The sequence below is a fragment of the Colletotrichum lupini genome, chromosome 5, assembly GCF_023278565.1.
Source record: "Colletotrichum lupini chromosome 5, complete sequence".
NCBI lineage: Eukaryota > Fungi > Ascomycota > Sordariomycetes > Glomerellales > Glomerellaceae > Colletotrichum > Colletotrichum lupini.
In genome coordinates, this window is record NC_064678.1 from 3,498,205 (window position 1) to 3,518,445 (window position 20,241).

Here is a 20,241-nt window from a genome sequence, read left to right on the forward strand (position 1 = left end):
AGAGACACGGCTGCATATATACCTCGGGAATAACTTGGCTCAGAACGTGTCTGATATCTGAGCCTATGGTAACTAATTAGGCTGGTCACCTTCCGTAGCCGATTCCTGTCTTTTCGGAGCGGCAAGCCTCTGTATTATCTTTCATGGCTCGTAGCTTACTTCATCACGACCTTGGAATTCATTGTAGCTGTGACTAAATTGACGGCAAATGGGTAACTATGCGAGACAGGCATCGGCCAGTGTGATGAAAGAGACTTATCTCACAAGTACCCTGTCAATTTGCTGCCGCCTTGAAGGTGGCGTGATATGCTGCCAAGCACAATATTGATGTATTTCCAGGCGCCTACGCCCGGATTCAGAGGCAGACGATACTGCACCTATGCGCGACCATTCATTACATATGGGAACCCCAACCCCCCCCCCCCCCCCCCAAAATGCACGTCGAGGAAATGCCTCGGAAAGGATACAAACTCGGTTAGCACGGCGCGAGAACCCAGGCGGCAAATGCCTGCATTCATCTGCTGTAGTGGTAGTCGACTTATAAAGCTACAAAGACCGCTGGGGTTTGAAGGTATTGGAACGGCCTTCGAGTGGTTCGCCAGTGCCCAGAGACAAGGTATACTTTGGAATCATTGATTTGAATATTTATTTCGATGGCCTTAGAGCGGCATACGTGAAATGACTTTCTATCCATGCATTCGAAAACGTGAAAAGGTATAAGAATCATCAACACTCTGAAAGAGAAGACACAGAATAGCAAGTAAGAGGGGGAAACACGTAACAACCACACCACAATCGTATAAGGTTACCAGCAGACTACAAGTCAATGGTACATCCCTCATACCCGGCCTTTCAGAGCGATCATCACTCTGTGCCTAGCTTCTGTTCATGTACCAAGGATCTATACTAGTCCTCTCTGTCTCTTGTATCGGGAGATCCTATTCTCGTGCGGCTTTCCAGCCGTGTAAACCTTGTTCCCTGGGCCAGCGAGGTTGACGAAGTGAACGTTTTCGAAAACAATTTGCTGTTGACCAGATTGTGGAAAGGGGCCGTTTACCGTCCAGTACTCTGGGGAGCATTTCGTTGCTCGGGCAGTTGAGCGGGTGTCCCAGTGTTGTGGGAACTGACGCGAGGTGGAGCAGGCGGACCGGCACCGTACGGAGAAGCTTGCTGGCCAGGAGGTCGAGGGACCCACACGGGGGCACAAGGTGCGGCAAACTGAGGAGGAGGCTGAGCATGCTGAGCAGGCCTGCTGGCTCTATGAGGAGCAGCTTGCCGGCCAGAAGCCGGACCAGCCATTCTGGCAGCTGGCTGAATAAGAGGCGGACGAGCCGGAGCCGGCATAGCAGGCGTCTTAGTATCCCTTTATGGAGCTGCTGGATTGCGAGCCGGAGGAGGCGGGGCCGGTTAGCAAACGCGTCTACTTTTCCGTATACAGCCGGGGCATTGTAAGGCGGTGGCGGGACGCAGCCCGTCGGTTGAATGATGAAGCAGACTTCTCAGGCGCGGTGATGAGATCAAAGAGAATCGACGGATACATCTCATCGAGAAGATCACCTTTGCGCTTTTTCAATTCGGGGCTGTACGTCTGAAAAGTCATGATTGGTCTCTTTGCTTCGGTGGCGTGGCATTGACCGCAGCTTACGAGTCTCTCTTGTCATAGACATTATAGCGTTTAACCGACTTCAGTGCAATATTGCAGCTCAAGCCCAATGCGGCGAGGGACTTCTCTATACGACCCGCGTGCCCGAGTGTTGCTTCCTTGAACATGAGGTTCGACCCGGCAGCCCAACCGGAGGAATCACGAACAGCAGGGGCGTCTTCGTCAAGGATGCGGCGCATTGAGGGCAACCGCACCAGAAGGTGTCCAGTCGACATGCCTCAAGAACCGGGGTCCTGAACAATTCTCCCACATGCTACCCACCCGGCAGTGTAGTAGGATGCTCTGCGAGTCTGGATCAACAACCTTTGTACAGCGAATGGCATGGTCTGGGTACTTTGTTAATGAAGGAGATAAATTTCTCGTGAGTCAAAGCACGAATGGCATAGTCATCCGACGTGGACCAACGATTTCCGCGAATCAAACGTTCAAACTAGGAGCCGAATTGGAGAAAAGTTAGAAATCCTTTGGACTGATATTAACTCGTACGTTATGGGTTATGCTATCGACCTGTTCAACCTACTCCAGTAGCGTACACGGCATGCTATTGCAACAAGGAGTGAGATTGGCACGTGCTTAGATCCCGCTGTGTCCGACGGCTAAAGAAAGCAACAGGAGAGATCGAACCCCGGCCTAGATACCTCAGCTTAAGGCGCCTCTACTCTAGTCGGGGCCTTCTTGGCAAGCCAATTTAGTAGGCAGGAAAAAACGCCGTGGGAGGGAAGAGAGAACATCAGGTGCAAAACCGCTCGGAAAGAGGGCGCGAGAAAAGAACGGCGATTGGTACCGATAGATGTATGGATTGGAATGGCAACGGCACGACTATCAGCTGAGGCAAGGTCCCTGCTGTCTTGCTACCCAACAAGTAATGTAAGGTTCACCGTTCTAGGTAAGGTAGGCGAGGTTGAAGGGAACCCATGGTCAGAGTCCGACGGTAGTCTGTCGCCTACTAACCGGCGGGCCGAGTAGTTCCGGCCGGCGAAGTACCGGTAAGATGTATGGCATTTTGCGGGGTTAATCCTCACCAGTGCGACATAACATTGGGTAATGACCCCGTAGGTGAACGGTAACATCATTCAGTTGTCCTGCAGGCGTGAAGATAATTGCTATTGGTTACCTTTCCCCTGGATTGAAAAAACGGGCGAGAAACAAGCACAATGGAGAAGGTGATGTTGGTTAAGTAGTTCATTAGGTATAGTAAACAGTATACAAGAAAAAGTCATGCCTTGCCGATGCAGGCGTGGTATCATATCTGAGCGTATTCATCCAATCCATCACCTGGTAAAAACCCCAGATTACCTCCCATTTTACGCCTGCGCTAGATTCATGGGCGCCATCTTCGTAAACGCGTCATGCTAAGAAAACATTGGGTAGTCTCAAAGACAAGAGACAACTAGATATCCACAACTAAACTCTCCGGTTTAAATGGTCTAGTAGCGGCTGCTGCGCTGCCAGAAGCGGCGACGGCGGTAGGTAGTGTGGGTGGCAGGAGGGGAGTAGTTGTCAACCTTGGAACGCTGCTGACGGCGCTTGCGAAGACGGCCGCTGCAGCAGGTGAAGAAGACGATGACGGTGCCGAGGAGCAGGCAGATGGCGGCGGCCAGGAGGGTCCAGAGAGCGACATCGTAGTGGGCGGAGCTGCCGTTGCCATCCCTGTTGACGTTGCGGCGGACGACGGCGAACATGACCCAGTCGCAGATGAGGGCGACGATAGTGATGATGAAGGCAACGCCGGAGACAAGGGCGGCGAAGAGGGAGCCAAACATGCCAGCACCGACGGAGAGGATGAAGGCGATGAAGGAGACGCCTGCGGCGACGGGGTGGAGAACCATGACCCGGGTCAAGCCCTCGGCGACGTTGGAGGACAGGTTGGAGTACTGGGTGGCATCGGCCTCGGCGATGATGTCGGTGGGTGAGTAACCGATCCTGGAACGGCTGCACTGGTCGGAGCCACTGGGAGACTTGATTAGTGATTGAGTTTGGCTCTATGCTATGTGATATTACTTACTAGTCAGAGCCGCCACGGACGCAGTATCCAAAGGTACCAAATGTGATCTCATTGCCGGCGGAAGTGTCGCCCAGCTTGACGGTCAACAGTGAGATGTTGTGCACCACTGGAGCAGAGATGCTGGTGATGACCAGAAGAATCGTTGCTACAAGGAGCAAAAAGGTACCAAAGTGGTGAATGAAGCCGGTGACAGCCATGTTGATTATGGAGATGGACTACTGCCGGATGGCTGAGGTGTAGTGTAGGTGTTTGGTGTAGGGCTTAGTTGTAGGAGACAATTGGCGATAGGAGTACTGATGTGATGAACATGTTCGTGAGAGGAAAGGGAGAGGCCGTCCGCATATAAGCACAAACGTCTCACGACCCCTGGGCCGACCCCAAGAAACAGGAATTCGCATGATGTGTGCTGTGATCTGTGACAGTACCACACTAGGCACACCGTCCGGGGCCAAGAATGCCGTGTAAGTCAGGGTCCCGGTGCAAGCCAACGAGTACGACGTCATCAACGTGGCCCAGCCCGGGCCCAAGTTCATGTTTCTCGTGGCTCTGTGGCTCTGTAGGAGAAAATTGGGTGAAAATGGACCCTGGCTTGCGCAAGCATCCCCCGCGCCACGGTTGGTCGGCTCGTCTAGTCGCGTCCAGATTTGTTTAATTGTCGAACAAGCTGGCGGTGGAAAAGGAACGTGGGTTTGGCTCTATTTGACGTACTATCCAGTTTGCACCGCTGATTGGTCAGGTCCTCGCGTCGTGGCCGATCTGGGATATTGCAGGTTGCCACTATTCCTTGTTTTTGTGGCTCTGTAATGACGCCACGCCTTGAATGGACCCCGGCACAAAAAGTCCAACTCCAACGTCAGAGTCTCGACCTTGTGTTCAGCTGACTACTGCCGTATTGCCGACTCAAGTGTTCCTATGGCAAGAAAAGCATCTGCAGCTCGTCGTCAGGGAGCCCGACTGCGTTGCACTGCTAGCGACGGTCACCAAAGACACCTTCGTCATCGTTCGACTGTTGTTGCAATTCTTGCAATCTGATGTCAGGACATACCGAAATGTCAACGGTCGTCTTGTGGTGTTCTTTCGACCCTGTACTCAGGGTCTCCCATTCAATGCATCGCCCTGGCCCGCATAATTTTAGGTTAAGCAAGCGAAACTCGAACAGTTCCGTCCGATGGTCTGATCCAATCAAGAGCCGTACTTTGACTGGGTGCCATCCCATCTCGCCAATGAGCCTCGTGCCAAATCGTCGCCTTCATCGGAATTTTCGTTTCCGGAACGCTTCACTGAGCGCGAAACGCTGGAACTCCGATCAGGCTGTAGCTGTCAGATGTTCTTAGGCTTGGCTTGTGGCCGTAAAATTGGATGTAAAGTCAACGCGCAATCGCTGCCAAGATGCGAGAGGCGGGTTTGATCGGTCCTTGAGGGACATCGTCTCCAGAGCTTAGACATAGCTTTTGCTGTAGTCGCGTACTGTCGCGCCCAATGGCGATCAGGGTTGGCTTTCTTGCAGATGTAGCAGGCCTTCCATAATAGCGGGTGCCTTTTCTTTTCGCTCTCTGCGCTTGATGCGATCGATGATGGCGCGCTTCTTGACATCAACCGATTTCGAGCCAAGTAGAATATCTTCCCATAGCTGGCCCCTGGTCGACGATTTCGACTGTCCGCCATTCTCCCAATCCGATAAGCCGTCGGTCATGACATCCTTTGGTAAGGATGCCCTCAATTGAGACGACATGGTTGTTTCTCGGCGCGAAGTCGGCCATGGGCCATGGAGAGGATTGGCTCTGATGGCCGCAGAGTGTATGTAGCTCGGGGCCGGGAAGATGTGCACCGTGAATTCCTTCTTATCGTCCGTTCCTGCAGCGCCGTCCTCGCTCCCTTCATGGTGATTTGCGTTGGCAAAGGGTCCGGTGACGGCCGAGCCGGTCAGGAACGACTTGACGGAACCGTTGGATCGAGGCGTCGCGAGTTGGTACTTGAGCGGGCTTATCTTGACGAGCTCCTTGACTTTCGATTTGTCGCTGAGAACGGATATGAAGGAAGAGTCGTGGTTCTGAAGCCAATGGTGTCAACGAAAGAGCCCTCCTTGGCATTGACTCTTGCGAGACGCAAACTTACTTCCAGCTTCTTGAACACTTCGACATTGGCGAATCTTTGCAGCGAGTGCAGGACGGCGCGTCTCTCGGAGAACCTATTTGGCCTCGGCACAACGGTGACTTGAACCGTTCGCGCAGAAGCCTTGCTGGACAGCTCCTGCAAGACAGAGTATCCGTTCTTAGACATGGCGCTGGCTGTGTCGTGAATGCGACTCCGTTTACTACGTCGTGGCGTGAGCAGGAAACGCAATTCGACACGGGAGCTCCGCAAAGTTGTTAAGCTCTGGTGGAGCTTTAACAGTGCTGAAACTCGACAGTCTGCAGTTGCGCACGGTACCTTGTGCTGGGGTGCCCCGCCAAATGGCGGGGAGGCAACGTTCTGCTACTGGAACTTCTAGAACAGCTTGGAAGACGTAGACGCACGCCTCCCGTCTAAACACCTACCTATCCTCAGCAACTCCCACGAAAACGATCTACAGCTCACCGTGAATTCCTATAAGCCGAACGCGAATCATACCTAAGGCAGCTTCTAGACAACGAGTCAAGTACACTACGTCCAACAACCGCAACTCTTAACCGCGACCATGGCCGCCATCATCGACGCCGACGACGTGATGGAGCCCACCCTCCAGTCCATCCTCGACCAAAAGTCGCTGCGCTGGATCTTTGTCGGAGGAAAGGGTGGTGTAGGAAAGACAACCACGTCGTGCTCCCTTGCCATTCAGCTCGCCAAGGCGCGCAAGTCGGTCCTCCTCATCTCCACCGACCCGGCGCACAACCTGTCCGACGCCTTCAACCAGAAGTTCGGCAAGGAAGCCCGCCTCATTGAGGGCTTCACCAACCTGAGCGCCATGGAGATCGACCCCAACGGCAGCATGCAGGACCTGCTTGCGGGCCAGAATGAGGAGGTGGATGCCATGAGTGGTGGCCTCGGTGGCATGATGCAGGATCTGGCATTTGCTGTAAGCTTCGGCTCTGGTGCGCCAGCACATCTGTAGCAGCTTGTTTTCTAATGTGGTTTATGTACACAGATCCCTGGTATCGACGAAGCCATGTCCTTCGCCGAAGTTCTCAAGCAAGTAAAGTCAATGTCCTACGAAACAATCATCTTCGACACCGCCCCGACAGGCCACACTCTCCGCTTCCTCTCCTTCCCCAGCGTCCTCGAAAAGGCCCTCGCAAAGGTCTCCCAGCTCAGCTCGCAGTACGGGCCCCTCCTCAACGGCTTCCTCGGCCAGGGCGGCCAGCTTCCCAACGGCCAGAACCTCAACGAGATGATGGAGAAGCTCGAGACGCTGCGCGAGACAATCTCCGAGGTCAACACCCAGTTCAAGGACGAGAATCTGACAACTTTCGTCTGCGTCTGCATCCCCGAGTTCCTGTCTCTCTACGAGACGGAGCGCATGATCCAGGAGCTGGCAAACTACGGCATCGACACCCACAGCATCGTCGTCAACCAGCTCCTCTTCCCCAAGAAGGGCAGCAACTGCGACCAGTGCACGGCCCGTCGCAGGATGCAGAAGAAGTACCTCGAACAAATTGAGGAGTTGTATGACGAGTTCAACGTCGTCAAGATGCCGTTGTTGGTTGAGGAAGTCCGCGGCAAGGAGAAGCTGGAAAAGTTCAGCGAGATGCTGACCACGCCTTACTCACCGCCCGAAATGGATGCCTGAATATGAGTAGAGTTTGTAGGTGCTTTTGGGGAGGCAGGGGTCTGCTGGTGGTGGGAGGATCAAAAACACGACTATGAATATTTGGTTATGACTGGATGGGTAGCATGAGGCGCAAGAGTCACGAGTGGAGACATAGAATACATTCACAAACGATTGATACCCTGGTGATGTGTGCAGGAGACTTGATTTGACTACCTTGGTGCGTGATATCAGAGTGCCCTCAACGCTGAGCACCTACGGCGTAGCTTCATTATCCCAACTATCCCCTGCCCCATTGTTCTGCACTATGGCAGCGACAGTAAAGTCCAATTGATTCCCTTCCCATCCCAGGCACATTAGAAAATTCCGTCCCTACCCCGTTCCCGAACGCCCTTCAGACCATAAAAAAGCCTTGTCCAAATTCCTCTTGGCTGTGTGAGGATAGTGTTATGCCGTGTTTTTCCAGAATGATAATGATGAATGACCCCGTGATGCAATGCATGTCGTCTAGATTTACAATCGAAGAAGTCGTAGATGGCCAGTGTAGGGGCCGTCGATTGAGAAAGGCGCTCACAGCTCTCTGTAGTCGCTGGGGCGGACACGCTTCTGCCGGTTCTGGTGACGGTGAGGGTTCACCGGCCTTCGGAAGTACGCGTCCTCGTCGTTGCTGGGCTGTGTGAAGTTGTGGCGTTGTTGCTGATTATAGCCACCCATACCGCCGCCGTTCATCCCGCCGCCGTTCATCCCGCCACCATTCATTCCGCCGTTCATGCCATTCATATGATTCATGCCGTTCATGTTACCGCCGAAGTTGTTGCCGTACATGTTGTTGTTGCCGCCCATACCAGGGAAGCCGCCGCCGTTCATGGGGTTGAAGCCGGGCATGCCCATCATAGGATTCATCATGCCCATCATTGGCATCCCCATGTTCATGTTACCCATGTTGCCCATGTTGCCCATGTTTGGCATATTGGGCATGTTTGGCATTCCCATGAAGCCGTTCATCATGTTCATGCCGCCGAAACCCATCATCGGGTCCATAGGCATGTTGCCCATGCCGTTCATGCCGTTCATCATCGCTTGCTGTTGCTCTTGTTGCTTCTGCATCGCCTTCGGAGCCTTCGGAATCTTAGGGTTCTCCATCAACTCATCAGCAGGGCGCTTCTTGGAGTTGGACTCCACGGACGACGCGCGCTCAGCGGTGGGGCCGGACGGAGCGGTGGCAGGAGTTGCTGATGTCGACTTTGGCGTGCCATCGGCTTTCGGGCCTGTTGGCACTGAGGCAGGAGCTGCTGCTGTGGCCGCAGGAGACTTTTGCGATGTGGGCGATTTGGCGATTCCGTTGGCTGATTCTGTCTTTGTCTCTCCATTTTCCTTGGGCGACGAGGCTGGCGGCGGCGAGGCTGCTGTCGGGCTCTTTGCATCGTTCTTCTCCTTGAGGAACTCCTTCATCTTCTCCGCAGCTTCCTCATCAGCCTTGAGGTCGTCAATTAAGACACCTTCCGTAGAGCAATTAGGGCAGACGAAGTCCGATTCGATGAGAGCATTGGTTATGCAATCATTGCAATACGTCTTCTGGCAGCACGGGGTCTTCATTGGGTCTATGAACATCTTCTTGTCGATAGGACACTCAAGTCCCTGGTCCTGCAATTCTTTGTCTCCCATAGCAATTGCCTTGGCAGCAGACGCTGAAGACTTGGCTTTGGCCTGGAACTGTTCCCATGAAGCCTTGTCAGGCTCAGCGATCACAAATTCTCCCTCGGCATTGACCATGATGCCTGATGGTCTCTTGGTCTCGTCGTCACCACTCTGGGCGAGGGCAACCGACTTGTCCACTGTGCGCAAAAATGACCGCGGAATACCAGTCGTGCGCTTCACACGTGGACGATTGTCAAACTCTGGATCGTCGTTCGTTGGGCACAACTGGATCCAGTGACCTTTCTCTCCACAGCGATAGCAAATGTAGCCATTGGGAGGGTCATGGTCAGGCACGTTTGCTGGCTTCTTAGAACCTGGCTTGAACACAGGGGTTTGGCTGCAACTTTGTTAGAGTTGATTCGTTAGGGCGATTGGGGATGGACTTACTTTGACATTTCCTCCTGTTGGGCTGACCAAGACTCGGTTTGGGCCTGGAACATGGCTGCCATCTTCTCTTCTTCCGTCATGGCATTGTTCATCTGGCTGATGGCGTTGGATGCGGCCTTGGCTGTGGCTGATTTGGTGGTCTGTTCTTTGCGGGAGGAATTCTTCGCAGCAACGGGCATCTTGCCAGAGACATATCGGGCGCCTCGGCCTGCACCAGGCTTGGCGGCTGGAAGGCGACGAGCAACTACGGTCGTAGATCGGGGGATAATGGTCGTATCATCATCGTACTCTGAGAAGATGTTAGATTGACAGTCGTGAGAAAACTGTTCAAAATAGAACTTACCCTCACTGCCATCCTCGGAGTAAATAGCAAGGTCGAAGTCGGTACCATCTCCCAAGCCGCTCTTCAAAATGATGTCGCGCTTCAGCTCGAAGACGGAAATACCGGTGCCATCGAACTCAACTCGCGTCGGCTCCTTTTGAGACTTGAACTTGAAGAACACGGAGGACGCCATGATGTCTCGTTTGGATAGGTCACAGATGTAGACCGCTATAGACGTTGGCAGCAGTAAAGTGCGCAATCAAATATTTGATTTGAGTGGCGATGAAGACTTCGCGGGATACCACGAAGATGCAACGCTACCTCAACGTGAGTAGAGAGAGACTTGATGCTTGTAATTTTTCTTCTTGCTTGTGTGTGATGTCTCTTGCGCTTAGCACCTCTCAAGAGTAATGAAAATCAATTCTGATTTACTTGGAAAACAAGGAAATAAGGGTTGCGGAGTGTAGAGAAAGAGTACAATGCCAAAGAGGCCGACACCAGTTGGAGAAAAGTCAGTCCTTTGTGTGAATCCCTCCTCAAATCCAAATCACCTCGACACCTTTCGCACCATCAGTCGAGAAAACCTCAGTTAGCCAGCGTTGGTTTCCAATTCAGTATTCCGGTCGAAGTGTGAGCGGTCGCAACGGTCTCGTGGCGGGACGCAAACAATCGTACAGGGAAAGAGTCGGTTGCTGAGCGGGCACTTGCTTCGCTGGTCACCTGGGGCCGAAAAGTCGTTTGGGCGATTATCGTAGGGTGATGGAATCCGTTGCACAGTCGTATGGAGCACCCGTACGTAGGTTTCGGCAGAACGAAACGCGCGGTCGCAGGTCGTAAGAGGGCGTTGATGGTGATGTTCGTGGCAGGAAAAAGAGGAGTAACGCAAAGGGGGAGGAGAAGAGATATAGCCGGCAGTGACTGCAGGCAGACGGAGAAAGGTAGCTGGAACCCACTCTCTGGCCACTGCGACCGACCGGCCTGATTCTGCAGCACTGCCAATTCTGGGCAAGTCTGGGCCAGACGGCACGTAAGCGTCGGATTTCCCGGGTGGATGTTTTTCCGGGAGCCTATGTCCCGTCTCTGTGCTAGGACTTTCCACCAAGATTCAAGGCACCTTATTAACCTGAGTTCTGAAAGGGTCCCCATTCTTCTCCGGAAGGTGCCGTCACAGCTGAGTAATCCCAAGAAACTTCCATTGCCTCCTCCGCCCAGGTCCCGACCGGGACTCCACTATCTCGGCCGCGAAGTTGCCGATAACGTCACGTGCTGTATCACGCAAAAGTTCTTTGGTCTCGGTCTTAGCGCCTCCACCTGGAACGGATACATTAGCAATGGCCAGGTCCCTTCCTGCTGATACGCCGCCGCTTGCCGAAGCGCATTGAGAGAACCCCGCCATCCGGAGCAGTTGTGGGCAGGTGCATGTAGAGGTACTCTCGGTGCAGCAGAATTCTGGTCAGCTCTTTTGCGCCCGATGTAGAAGGTCCAGTCCGGCGTCATGCCCCGCACCTCGTTGTTTAGAGGCCTTGCCCTCCCTCAGACTGCTCGAAAGTTTGTTCCTACAACTCCCAAATCTCTACCGTGTTGGCAGACCATCTCACAATCTCGCCGTCACTACCTTACTCCAGCTATAAAAGCACACCAAGCTCGAAAGACCAAGATGGCTCCTCAACTCGACGGCTACTTCAAGCAGGTCGATGCCGACACCGATCACTTCATCGACCGCCTCCGGAAGGCTGTTGCGATCCCCTCCATCTCAGCTGATGTTGAGCGTCGTCCCGATGTCGTGAAGATGGGCGAGTGGCTCGCTGCCGAGCTGAAGGCCCTCGGTGCCTCAGTCGAGCTTCGCGAGCTCGGTGAGCAGCCTGACAAGCCTGGCTTGCAGCTGCCCCCGGTCGTGCTGGGAAGATATGGAAGCGACAAGAACAAGAGAACTATCCTGGTCTACGGCCACTACGATGTTCAGCCCGCCGAGAAGACTGATGGCTGGGCGACCGAGCCTTTTGAGCTCTCCGTCGATGACAAGGGCAGAATGTTCGGCCGTGGTGCCACGGACGACAAGGGACCCGTTCTCGGCTGGTTGAACGCCATCGAGGCTCACCAGAAGGCCGGCATCGACTTCCCCGTCAACCTCCTCATGTGCTTCGAGGGTATGGAGGAGTACGGTTCGGAGGGTCTTGACGATCTCATCAATGCCGAGGCCAAGAAGTTCTTCGCTGACGCCGATGCTGTCTGCATTTCTGACAACTACTGGCTCGGAACTGAGAAGCCCTGCTTGACCTATGGTCTCCGTGGCTGCAACTACTACTCTGTCGAGATCAAGGGCCCTGGCGCTGATTTGCACAGCGGTGTCTTCGGCGGCACTGCTCAGGAACCCATGACTGACCTGGTCCGCGTTCTCGGCTCCTTGGTCGACACTGACGGCAAGATCCAGATTCCTGGCATTATGGAGCAGGTCGCCCCTGTTACCAAGGATGAGGAGACTCTGTATGATGGCATTGCCTTCACTATGGAGACTCTCCACGAGTCTCTCGGCAGCAAGACTACTATCTACGAAGACAAGAAGTCCACCCTCATGGGAAGATGGCGCTACCCCTCCCTCTCTGTCCACGGTGTTGAGGGTGCCTTCTCTGCCCCTGGCGCGAAGACTGTTATTCCGGCCAAGGTCACTGGCAAGTTCTCCATCCGTACCGTGCCCAACATGGAGGAGGAGGCGACCAACGAGGCCGTTTACAAGTACGTCAACGAGCAATTCGCAAAGCTCAAGAGCAAGAACACCATGAAGGTTTGGGCTCAGCACACCGGCAAGTGGTGGGTTGCATCGCCCAAGCACTGGAACTTCTCGGCTGCCGCCAAGGCTACCGAGCGCGTCTGGGGCGTGCAGCCTGACTTCACCCGTGAGGGTGGAAGGTATGAATCCTATTTCCAGATACCGAAGGACGTCCATTAACAATAGACGTAGTATCCCCGTCACCTTGACCTTTGAGCAGGCCACCGGCAAGAACGTTCTTCTTCTGCCCATGGGTAGCTCCACTGACGGTGCTCACTCCATCAACGAGAAGCTGGACAAGCGCAACTACATCGAGGGCATTAAGCTCCTTGGCGCTTACCTGCACTACGTCGCCGAGGAGCCCATCGCATAAATCGACCGTGGATTAAGTGAGATCACTACGCCAGAGGGCAACTAGGAACCGCGATATCTGCCATGACATGCAATGGGGCATTCGCCTTACCACGTTGCCATGGCGAGTTGAGTTCGGCTTACAGGCCGACTGCTGACAGCACATCATGCAAGCCGAGAGCGCTGCAATGGGCCGTTGGCCAGATGGGGATCAACGGACAAGAAGCTCCTGATTTTCACTGCAAGGTTCAAATCACAAGTCACGTAATTCAAATACCCAAACAAATTCATATTAAACCGTGCTCAATTTCGTCGTTTCTAAATGTGGGGTATTAGTGCGTAAATGGACAGTCATGATCGTTCGTTCATCATGGTATATACTTCGTGTTCCAGGTATCCAAGCAAAAGGCCGATGAGAGGACAAAGCCTGCATGGCTTGGGATATCTCGTGCGTGTAAGTGGTAGGGGGAAAGGGGGGGGGGGGTATCGGGAGCTTTCAACAGGAGCTCCACTACTTCTTCCGCGCCGTCGCCACTCGACGGCTCCGTCTCTTTGCCACAACCTCTGGGTCCCAGTTTCCAGAGAACATATCCTCGAGGTCGTCCTCGTCCTCGGAATCAAACACAACTTCAACATCACTGTCCGGCGCGTCCTTGCGAGCGCTCTGGGCGGCACTGTCGTCGCCGCCGCCATCGTCGCCGTTTCGGTCCGCAACATCCTCGTCTCTACCACCTGCTCCGCCGGCCTCCCCGGCCACGGAATCGTCATCCTCTACTGCGTCGTCTTCCTCGTCGTCAGAACACTCATCGTCCCGGACGTCGACAACGTCCTCCCAGCTACGGAACGGCACCACGCGCTCGACCTCGAGGATGAACTTGCCCACCTTGTACTTTTGGCTGAGCTCCTTGGCGTCGACGTACTTCCACCCCAGCTTCGCGCTGCAGAGGACGCAGGTGATGTCCGCGACGACGTGCCAGCCCGTGACGAGCTGGCGGTTCTCGCATTTTCCTATGCGGACGTTGGCGAGGCTCCCCTTGTTCTTGCTGCCGTTTGCGCCGCCGCGTGCACTCTGGGTGGTGGAGGGGGAGGGGGACGCGGTATCGGTGGTGGTGTTTGGGATGGCGGTCGGCGCGATGAGGTAGGCGCGGCCGTAGCGGCCTGTGAAGCCTTTGCTTACGATTTGGGAGGCGAAGGCGATGTCGCAGGAGCAGGTTGAGCAGCGGAGGGTGTCTGGGTGGGTGCGTGCCAGGGAGGTTGTTTTGTTGTTTCTGTTGTTCTTGTTGGTGCTGATGCTTGTGGATTTGGAGAGGAGATCTGGTATGCTGCTTGTTGCTGCGGCGGTGGTGGCATCTCGGTACGTCGGCGGCGGTGGGCTGTTCGGCGGGGTCGCGGTCTCGTCTGTCGTCGAGGAAGTCGGCGAGGAGCTCAGGGAGGGGACTTGGCTTGCGTCTGGGGTTGAGTCCGGGGACGTCGAAGCTGTCCCCGTTTCTGCTGCTGCTTCTGATGCGGACGAGGTCCGGCGCGGGGCGCGGCGGCGGAAGGGGACGATGTTGAAGCTTGGGAGGAGGTACGTTGGGAACGTGGGACGGGAGACGACGATGTTGGGCGCCATCGCGAGGGGTCTTGGGGGGTTTCTTGGACGGGAAAGAGAAAGGTGGGTAGTGCGCCGCGCGTTCTCGGAAGCCCTGGTCCCGAAGATGTGGTTTTCCTTGGAGGTTCTTTGTTTCGCTTGTATGCTGTGGATTACGGCTCGTTGGAGTTGTAGATTTGGGCGGCGCCGGCGGTGGAGGGTTCTACCATGGTATTCCGGCGAGGGTTCCGATGGAGAGGATGGATGGTCTTCTCTGGATGTTTAGGGTGAGGAGAGCATGGCTTTGTCTTTGGGAGGAACGACGACGACAGCAAGCGTTTCAGGAGTCTCTACCGCCTCTCTCTTGACTTGTTCACGAGTTTGGATCCTTCGCGACTGGAACGGGGTCCTGGGGAGGTCATGGAATCATGTATAAGGCAAGGCGGGCAAGCAGGAATGAAGGGTCGGAGGCGATTTGGGGTAGGTAAGGTAGGTAGTTTGGTAGATCAGAGCCCGGCGCAGGGGCGCAAGTTCGACAGGGAGGGGAACAGGTGAGTGACTGACTTATGGCACGAGACAGTGAGATGGAGGGGTAGAGGATTTTCGGGCTGGGCTTTCCTTTTTTGGCCTGGCCACCGTCCAAATGGTGTGTAACGTGCAGTTTTTGTGAGCGAGTGAATGATTCGGGTTGTTGGAGGGTAAGGTAACGCAAGGGAAGGGAAGGGAAGGTATGGCAACTACCGTTCTGGCAAGCAGCATGTCACTGTCACTGTCTCTGGTGGATCCCGCCTGTTTTGCGGTGAGTGGACGACGGGAAGTGTAAGATATCAAAAGGGTCTGGGCACAAACGTCGGGCATATTTTGGTTGTGTAGGTACCTCCATTTTGATAAGGTAGGTATGCGCAGATGTTTGGAGCTTTAGTTTTCTCTGCCCGGACTTGAGATGGAAGAATGTGGCTTGCTGACATTTGATTCAGCTAGACATGAAGGCTGAAGAGGAGTTGTGGATGTCTTGCCTTCACTTTGATATCGTAAAGTAAGACATTGCAAAGGTGCAAAGGTAGTTACCAACCCGCCTCTCCGGGAACATCTGCTCAACAAGCGGCCAAAATCGGAGCAGCGGGCGTCGGTCTTTATTCAGTACTTACCTTGGGCACAGTACCAGGTATTGAACACTTGAGGGATCGCTCGGATGCGGTGGTGTACGAAGTAGGTACGGTCAAGTCCCTCGGTCGAAGGAGGTTCGAGCTTCCCCACTTGGCTACCTATACCTTATCACAGCCCAACATTATCGATAAGATGAGCAACTGGAAGCGTGAGTCGATAAGAACGAGAGACGGCGGCCGGGTGGAGTCTTCCCAAGTGGTGAGGTTTCCATTGGCGCCGGCAGTAAGTGTGTGTGTGTGTGTGTCACTGGACTTCGGACCCCACCAGCGGGTGGGTGTGGATGATCACCTCATTCGGCCTCCATCAGATGTGACCCCTCTTCCTCCAACGGTTGTGCGGCAGACGGAAAGAGAAGGGGTCCCCACCTTCATTCATGTCGTTGGAGACTCCCAGAATGATGATGAGCACCTGAACGGCTGGAGAGGCTTCTAGAAAAAGCGAAAACCCAAAGTTGATGTTTCGAGTTCCAGAGGTTATTGTTCGGCAACTTTGGAGTTTGCGGGGATCGAGGCCGTCACAAGTATCTTGCAACAGCATCCAAGGTCATTGTTGAAGCATATCGATCGTTATCTGTGGACCAAAACGCCGCGCAGCTTTCGCTCGGTTTCGGTGAGGAAGTAGTGGGGAGCGTCAGATGGTCCGTCGGGCTGTTAGCTGCTGACTACCAGAGACCGGCGCCGACTTAGATGCGAAATCTATAGCCCTTTGACCGCACCCAGCATCAAGGTAGGTAGACCGTAGCAGCCTCGATGACAAGTAGACGCTCAATTGTTGTTAACACGAAATTAGTAGATCAACTTCGAGCGAATGATCCAGGCCACTAAGAGAAGTCGATATTCGTCAAGGTATTCATAACGCACTCGTTCCTTTCGAGAAGGAGAATGCTGCGGTGGATGACTCGCAAATCATGAATGTGGGGGGCAAAACGGTCAAGTGACCCGAACGGAAACCCGGACCCCAGGAAGTCCAAGCATGCTAGTTGCGGCGCTGCCATGGCATTTTTGGCAGGCATTGACAAGGCATCCTGCAATATTGCCCAAGGCAATGTGTGAATATAGACCAACCACCGTGACACCTTATGCTCCGGTGGCCTGCTCGCCCGTCACAATTGCGACGGCCGAGAAAACGCAGCCTCCGACCGTGCCGGGGCTCCGGCTGAAAGGGGATCCATCCGCTCGAGCAGGTTGCGAACTTGCGACATCTTACGCCATCGTCATATGAAATGTTTGGACTATCCACGGCGGACGTCTGGAATACAGTACTGTGTACGTGGTGAGCTCACCCATAGTTTCGAGCTTGGTGACGGTAGGCTGGCCTCTCGCAAACCCTAATTGTCCTGATGGTGGAGGACCCCGACATTTCTCAGCGGTTATCTGTCATTCGTGTGTATGTGCGACGATCGACGGCCGTGTGCTTGAACTGCTTGCGTAATATCACCTCACTTTCGTAAGTTGATGATTCAAAAAGGGAACCAGTTATCGGGCCAACGCCACACATATCAACGTTGATCATCCTTGTGGAAGCCCATCAAGAGTACGGATAAAGCACTGCGATACTGTGAGCGCCAGAGAGAGAAACTCATCTGTTGACCGTTTCCGTCCAAGAGATGATTACCCCAAGTTCTGGGTCGGGCTAGGGTGGCTGGGCAGCAAGGGCTCGGTTTGGGGGGGATTGACCACGTGCATGTGAAGTGCAGCCCACGGCCTCGTTCGATTGGCAGAGGCCGCAGGAGAAGCAGTCAAAGTGCCAAGCGCCGTGCCGGGCCCGGATTGGGAGCGTCCACCCGAGTTGGTTGATTGCTGGCGGGAGACTACTGGTGACAGTAGAATTGGGGCATCTCTGACTGGTCTGTACGGATAGACGGTCGAGATAGGCTTGGATGCATACAGTTATTGGAGTTTGGAGACAGAAGGATGCATCTGCTTCAAGTCCGTCAATGAACCAGTACCCAAAGAGTAGGTAAGATACCTAGATCGTGGACCACAAATGACCGAGCAGCATCAGCCAATGCAATGCAGCCCAAGAAACAACGTGCTTTGCTTCCCATACCGCCTCATACAGTGCAACATTGACGGTTGGCGCATTGCAAAGCAAAGGGCTCCAGCCGGTTTCGTAAGCCTAGACCAGTGCCCCCCCAATGGACCGTGGACCATGGACGCCCCCTTGCCAGTGAGAACAATGGACAAACTGGAACCCTCTGGAAGCTGCGTAAAGAGACAGCTGTTGTCGATGATGATCGTAGCGAACAAGCAAACAGATCATGGAGTGCCGATGTGAAGTGACGAAAGTAGAGGGTCCCTGAGGATTGTGATTGAGTAAGATCCAAGCAATTGAAAGTCTGAATTGACGTGGACGGAATCAATGGCATTGAACTGCATTGGATGGTGAGGAGGAGACATGGATGATGGATGATGGGATCCGAGGAAAGAAGGGGGAAAGGTGGAGATGCCTTGGCTGATTATGACTGTTCCTTCCCTTGTATCCATACGCATGCGCAGTACCTCAGGTACTGTGTAGGTTTTCCCACTGGGCCGGTGAGCTTGGCCGCTTTTTTTGGTGGCTGCCACCCCTTGAGACTGCCATTGCGGCCCATTGGAAAGTGGCACGGCACGGCTGGGTGGCGGTTGCTGCGTGCTGCACAGTGGACAGCCCAAGTGATGGTCCCCTTGGCTGGGCTGCTTTCTCCGCCACGCTAGACGTTTCCACCCTTTATTATTTTTTTCTGTAGGAGGGAGATATGGCCTTTCCGCTGGGTTTTTATTCACCACTCCGCCCGCCGCCGCCGTCTCGTCCCAATTCCCCTCTTCTTGCCTTCCCCATCGCAACGCTTCACCGCCGATATCCTGCTCGCCTCACCCGCAACAACCGCCGTTCAAGAAGAAGAAAAACAAGGACAAAACATCAACGCAAATCCTCGCCCCCGCGCTACTACATCAATCGATCTACACAAATCGACAACAGCCTCATCAGCTAAACCAACAAAACCCACACCACCTTTTCAAGAAAACACTACCATCGTCGCTACTTGACTCTCGCCTCACTTTTCAAATACCAACCACCAACTCATCGACGATCCGGTTCCGATTTCCCGAGAACCGACCTCCCAAACCAATTCTACCTCAACACCAGATTTTAGCTACCAGACCCCGAAAATCAATCGCAATGGCGCCCATGAATCAGGTCAACAATTACAGTAGTAGTAATTATGGTGAGGCCATTGTCCGTCAGGCCAATGTCCTCGCCAGCTGCTACATCGTCGATTCCGCCGCGACTCTTCGCGGTCTCCACTACTGCACTACCGGCGCCGCAGGTACGTCGCATCCTTCCCATTCCACAGCAGCACAAGCACAAATCTCTCTTCCCTCCTTCCTGCCTCCCCCATGTATGCCCATCTTCAGCCTCAAACTTGTAGATACGCCGCCGATCACTCGGGGTTGTTGTCTCTGGTAAACTTCCCATCCCCTACGATCCCCGCTCACTTGCATCACCCATCTCCGGAAACTTGGTAAACTACATGGATCATGGACTGACAGATCTTGGAATCAACAGGGGCCGAGTGGTATTCCTGAGGTCCCCTCCTCAGGACTACCATCCCCTCCTTCAAGTCCCCCCCTCGCGGCCATAACGGCATCCAACGAGCTCGCTCTGCTTCCCAAGGCCAGCAGCAGCAGCTCCAAGAGGCGCGATACCGTGCCCGGCAAGAGGATTAGCCGCAGAGGGGGGGCAGCACTTTCGATCAGGGAAGAATGTGAAAGGTTCTTTTGTGAGTCCATGAGGGCTGTGTTCCGCGGTGAGACGGACACTGGCTCGCGTGGCTCCGGCCTGCATCAAGGTGCTTATTACTACAACAACGGCAGCAGCAACGCCAACAACATGCTGCCCACTCCGCCGCCAGACGAGGACTTGGCCGTTCAACCGCACGTCCCGTTCGGGGGACGCGGCGGGGACGGTGCTGAGGGCTTCACGGCTCCTACCGCACCGGCCCCGGCCACCGCGTGGTTGGAGGTTTGGGACTTTGCCGGCGGCGCGAGTTTCAGGGCCTTTGTGGCGGACGACGGGGCTGAAAAGTCCCTGTTCGCCCTGTTTGACAGGAATGTCATTGGACGTGACCTGAAGCCTGCGTATGTTACACACACCCCCTATCTGTCTTAGACCCCGTTACACGAAGAACCCTTGGCTAACATTCCTTCCAGACTTATGGCGCTGATGGAGCTGGTCGATGGACCGCTCAACTGCCAACACCTGGTCGTCTGCATCGACCGGACCATTGAGGAGGAGGATGCAAAGTCGCTGATGAAGAGCCTGCAGTGGATCGGCTTCGAGTTGACTACGCTGGATCAGTGGGCGAGAGATGTGGACGTGACGAGCAACCTGTGGCTGTTTATGAGCATGGAGATCTAGCATTACTTACCCCGGACAGCCTTTCATCGTCCGCGTTCTGTTTGGAAGGCGGTTTCCCCTTTTCTCACTCATCAGTTCTTTGAGCTTGGCAGTTGGGGAGTTTTGGCTTTTTCACGCGTCTTCGTCTCTCGTCTTTTCCAGTGTTTACACGGCATCGCGGGCTAG

The 20,241-nt window shown here is 54.4% G+C and overlaps 11 protein-coding genes across 11 annotated transcripts; 5 read left to right on the plus strand and 6 right to left on the minus strand.

The window, feature by feature from the left end:
* Positions 1 to 901: 901 nt before the first annotated feature.
* CLUP02_10429 (uncharacterized protein) lies at positions 902 to 1,842 on the minus strand (the record flags this gene model as incomplete). The annotated part of the gene is made up of 4 exons (XM_049289405.1): positions 902 to 978; positions 1,058 to 1,311; positions 1,425 to 1,580; positions 1,646 to 1,842. 4 exons carry the CDS (start codon positions 1,840 to 1,842, stop codon positions 902 to 904), a joined length of 684 nt encoding a protein of 227 aa, XP_049146550.1.
* A 1,248-nt stretch (positions 1,843 to 3,090) lies between these two features.
* On the minus strand, positions 3,091 to 5,094 carry CLUP02_10430 (pH-response regulator; the record flags this gene model as incomplete). Its single annotated transcript, XM_049289406.1, has 9 exons — positions 3,091 to 3,613; positions 3,669 to 3,883; positions 3,945 to 3,961; positions 4,030 to 4,296; positions 4,377 to 4,483; positions 4,554 to 4,596; positions 4,650 to 4,756; positions 4,864 to 4,979; positions 5,041 to 5,094. 9 exons carry the CDS (start codon positions 5,092 to 5,094, stop codon positions 3,091 to 3,093), a joined length of 1,449 nt encoding a protein of 482 aa, XP_049146551.1.
* Positions 5,095 to 5,154: 60 nt separating this feature from the next.
* On the minus strand, positions 5,155 to 5,948 carry CLUP02_10431 (uncharacterized protein; the record flags this gene model as incomplete). The annotated part of the gene is made up of 2 exons (XM_049289407.1): positions 5,155 to 5,718; positions 5,784 to 5,948. 2 exons carry the CDS (start codon positions 5,946 to 5,948, stop codon positions 5,155 to 5,157), a joined length of 729 nt encoding a protein of 242 aa, XP_049146552.1.
* Positions 5,949 to 6,345: 397 nt separating this feature from the next.
* CLUP02_10432 (anion-transporting ATPase) lies at positions 6,346 to 7,434 on the plus strand (the record flags this gene model as incomplete). The annotated part of the gene is made up of 2 exons (XM_049289408.1): positions 6,346 to 6,723; positions 6,793 to 7,434. 2 exons carry the CDS (start codon positions 6,346 to 6,348, stop codon positions 7,432 to 7,434), a joined length of 1,020 nt encoding a protein of 339 aa, XP_049146553.1.
* A 549-nt stretch (positions 7,435 to 7,983) lies between these two features.
* Positions 7,984 to 10,013, minus strand: CLUP02_10433 (MPE1; the record flags this gene model as incomplete). Its single annotated transcript, XM_049289409.1, has 3 exons — positions 7,984 to 9,448; positions 9,499 to 9,787; positions 9,842 to 10,013. The coding sequence occupies 3 exons, from the start codon at positions 10,011 to 10,013 to the stop codon at positions 7,984 to 7,986; spliced, it is 1,926 nt and encodes a 641-aa protein (XP_049146554.1).
* A 1,302-nt stretch (positions 10,014 to 11,315) lies between these two features.
* Positions 11,316 to 12,960, plus strand: CLUP02_10434 (peptidase family M20/M25/M40; the record flags this gene model as incomplete). Its single annotated transcript, XM_049289410.1, has 2 exons — positions 11,316 to 12,727; positions 12,780 to 12,960. The coding sequence occupies 2 exons, from the start codon at positions 11,316 to 11,318 to the stop codon at positions 12,958 to 12,960; spliced, it is 1,593 nt and encodes a 530-aa protein (XP_049146555.1).
* A 67-nt stretch (positions 12,961 to 13,027) lies between these two features.
* Positions 13,028 to 13,206, plus strand: CLUP02_10435 (uncharacterized protein; the record flags this gene model as incomplete). Its single annotated transcript, XM_049289411.1, has 2 exons — positions 13,028 to 13,053; positions 13,113 to 13,206. 2 exons carry the CDS (start codon positions 13,028 to 13,030, stop codon positions 13,204 to 13,206), a joined length of 120 nt encoding a protein of 39 aa, XP_049146556.1.
* A 243-nt stretch (positions 13,207 to 13,449) lies between these two features.
* CLUP02_10436 (uncharacterized protein) lies at positions 13,450 to 14,550 on the minus strand (the record flags this gene model as incomplete). Its single annotated transcript, XM_049289412.1, has 1 exon — positions 13,450 to 14,550. One exon carries the CDS (start codon positions 14,548 to 14,550, stop codon positions 13,450 to 13,452), a length of 1,101 nt encoding a protein of 366 aa, XP_049146557.1.
* Positions 14,551 to 15,238: 688 nt separating this feature from the next.
* On the plus strand, positions 15,239 to 16,361 carry CLUP02_10437 (uncharacterized protein; the record flags this gene model as incomplete). The annotated part of the gene is made up of 5 exons (XM_049289413.1): positions 15,239 to 15,307; positions 15,486 to 15,517; positions 15,573 to 15,897; positions 15,943 to 16,053; positions 16,146 to 16,361. 5 exons carry the CDS (start codon positions 15,239 to 15,241, stop codon positions 16,359 to 16,361), a joined length of 753 nt encoding a protein of 250 aa, XP_049146558.1.
* Positions 16,362 to 17,285: 924 nt separating this feature from the next.
* On the minus strand, positions 17,286 to 17,486 carry CLUP02_10438 (uncharacterized protein; the record flags this gene model as incomplete). The annotated part of the gene is made up of 1 exon (XM_049289414.1): positions 17,286 to 17,486. A coding segment is annotated over one exon (201 nt), but the record flags the coding sequence as incomplete, so codon positions are not given.
* A 1,351-nt stretch (positions 17,487 to 18,837) lies between these two features.
* CLUP02_10439 (ornithine decarboxylase antizyme) lies at positions 18,838 to 20,076 on the plus strand (the record flags this gene model as incomplete). The annotated part of the gene is made up of 3 exons (XM_049289415.1): positions 18,838 to 18,985; positions 19,259 to 19,796; positions 19,869 to 20,076. 3 exons carry the CDS (start codon positions 18,838 to 18,840, stop codon positions 20,074 to 20,076), a joined length of 894 nt encoding a protein of 297 aa, XP_049146560.1.
* Positions 20,077 to 20,241: the final 165 nt, after the last annotated feature.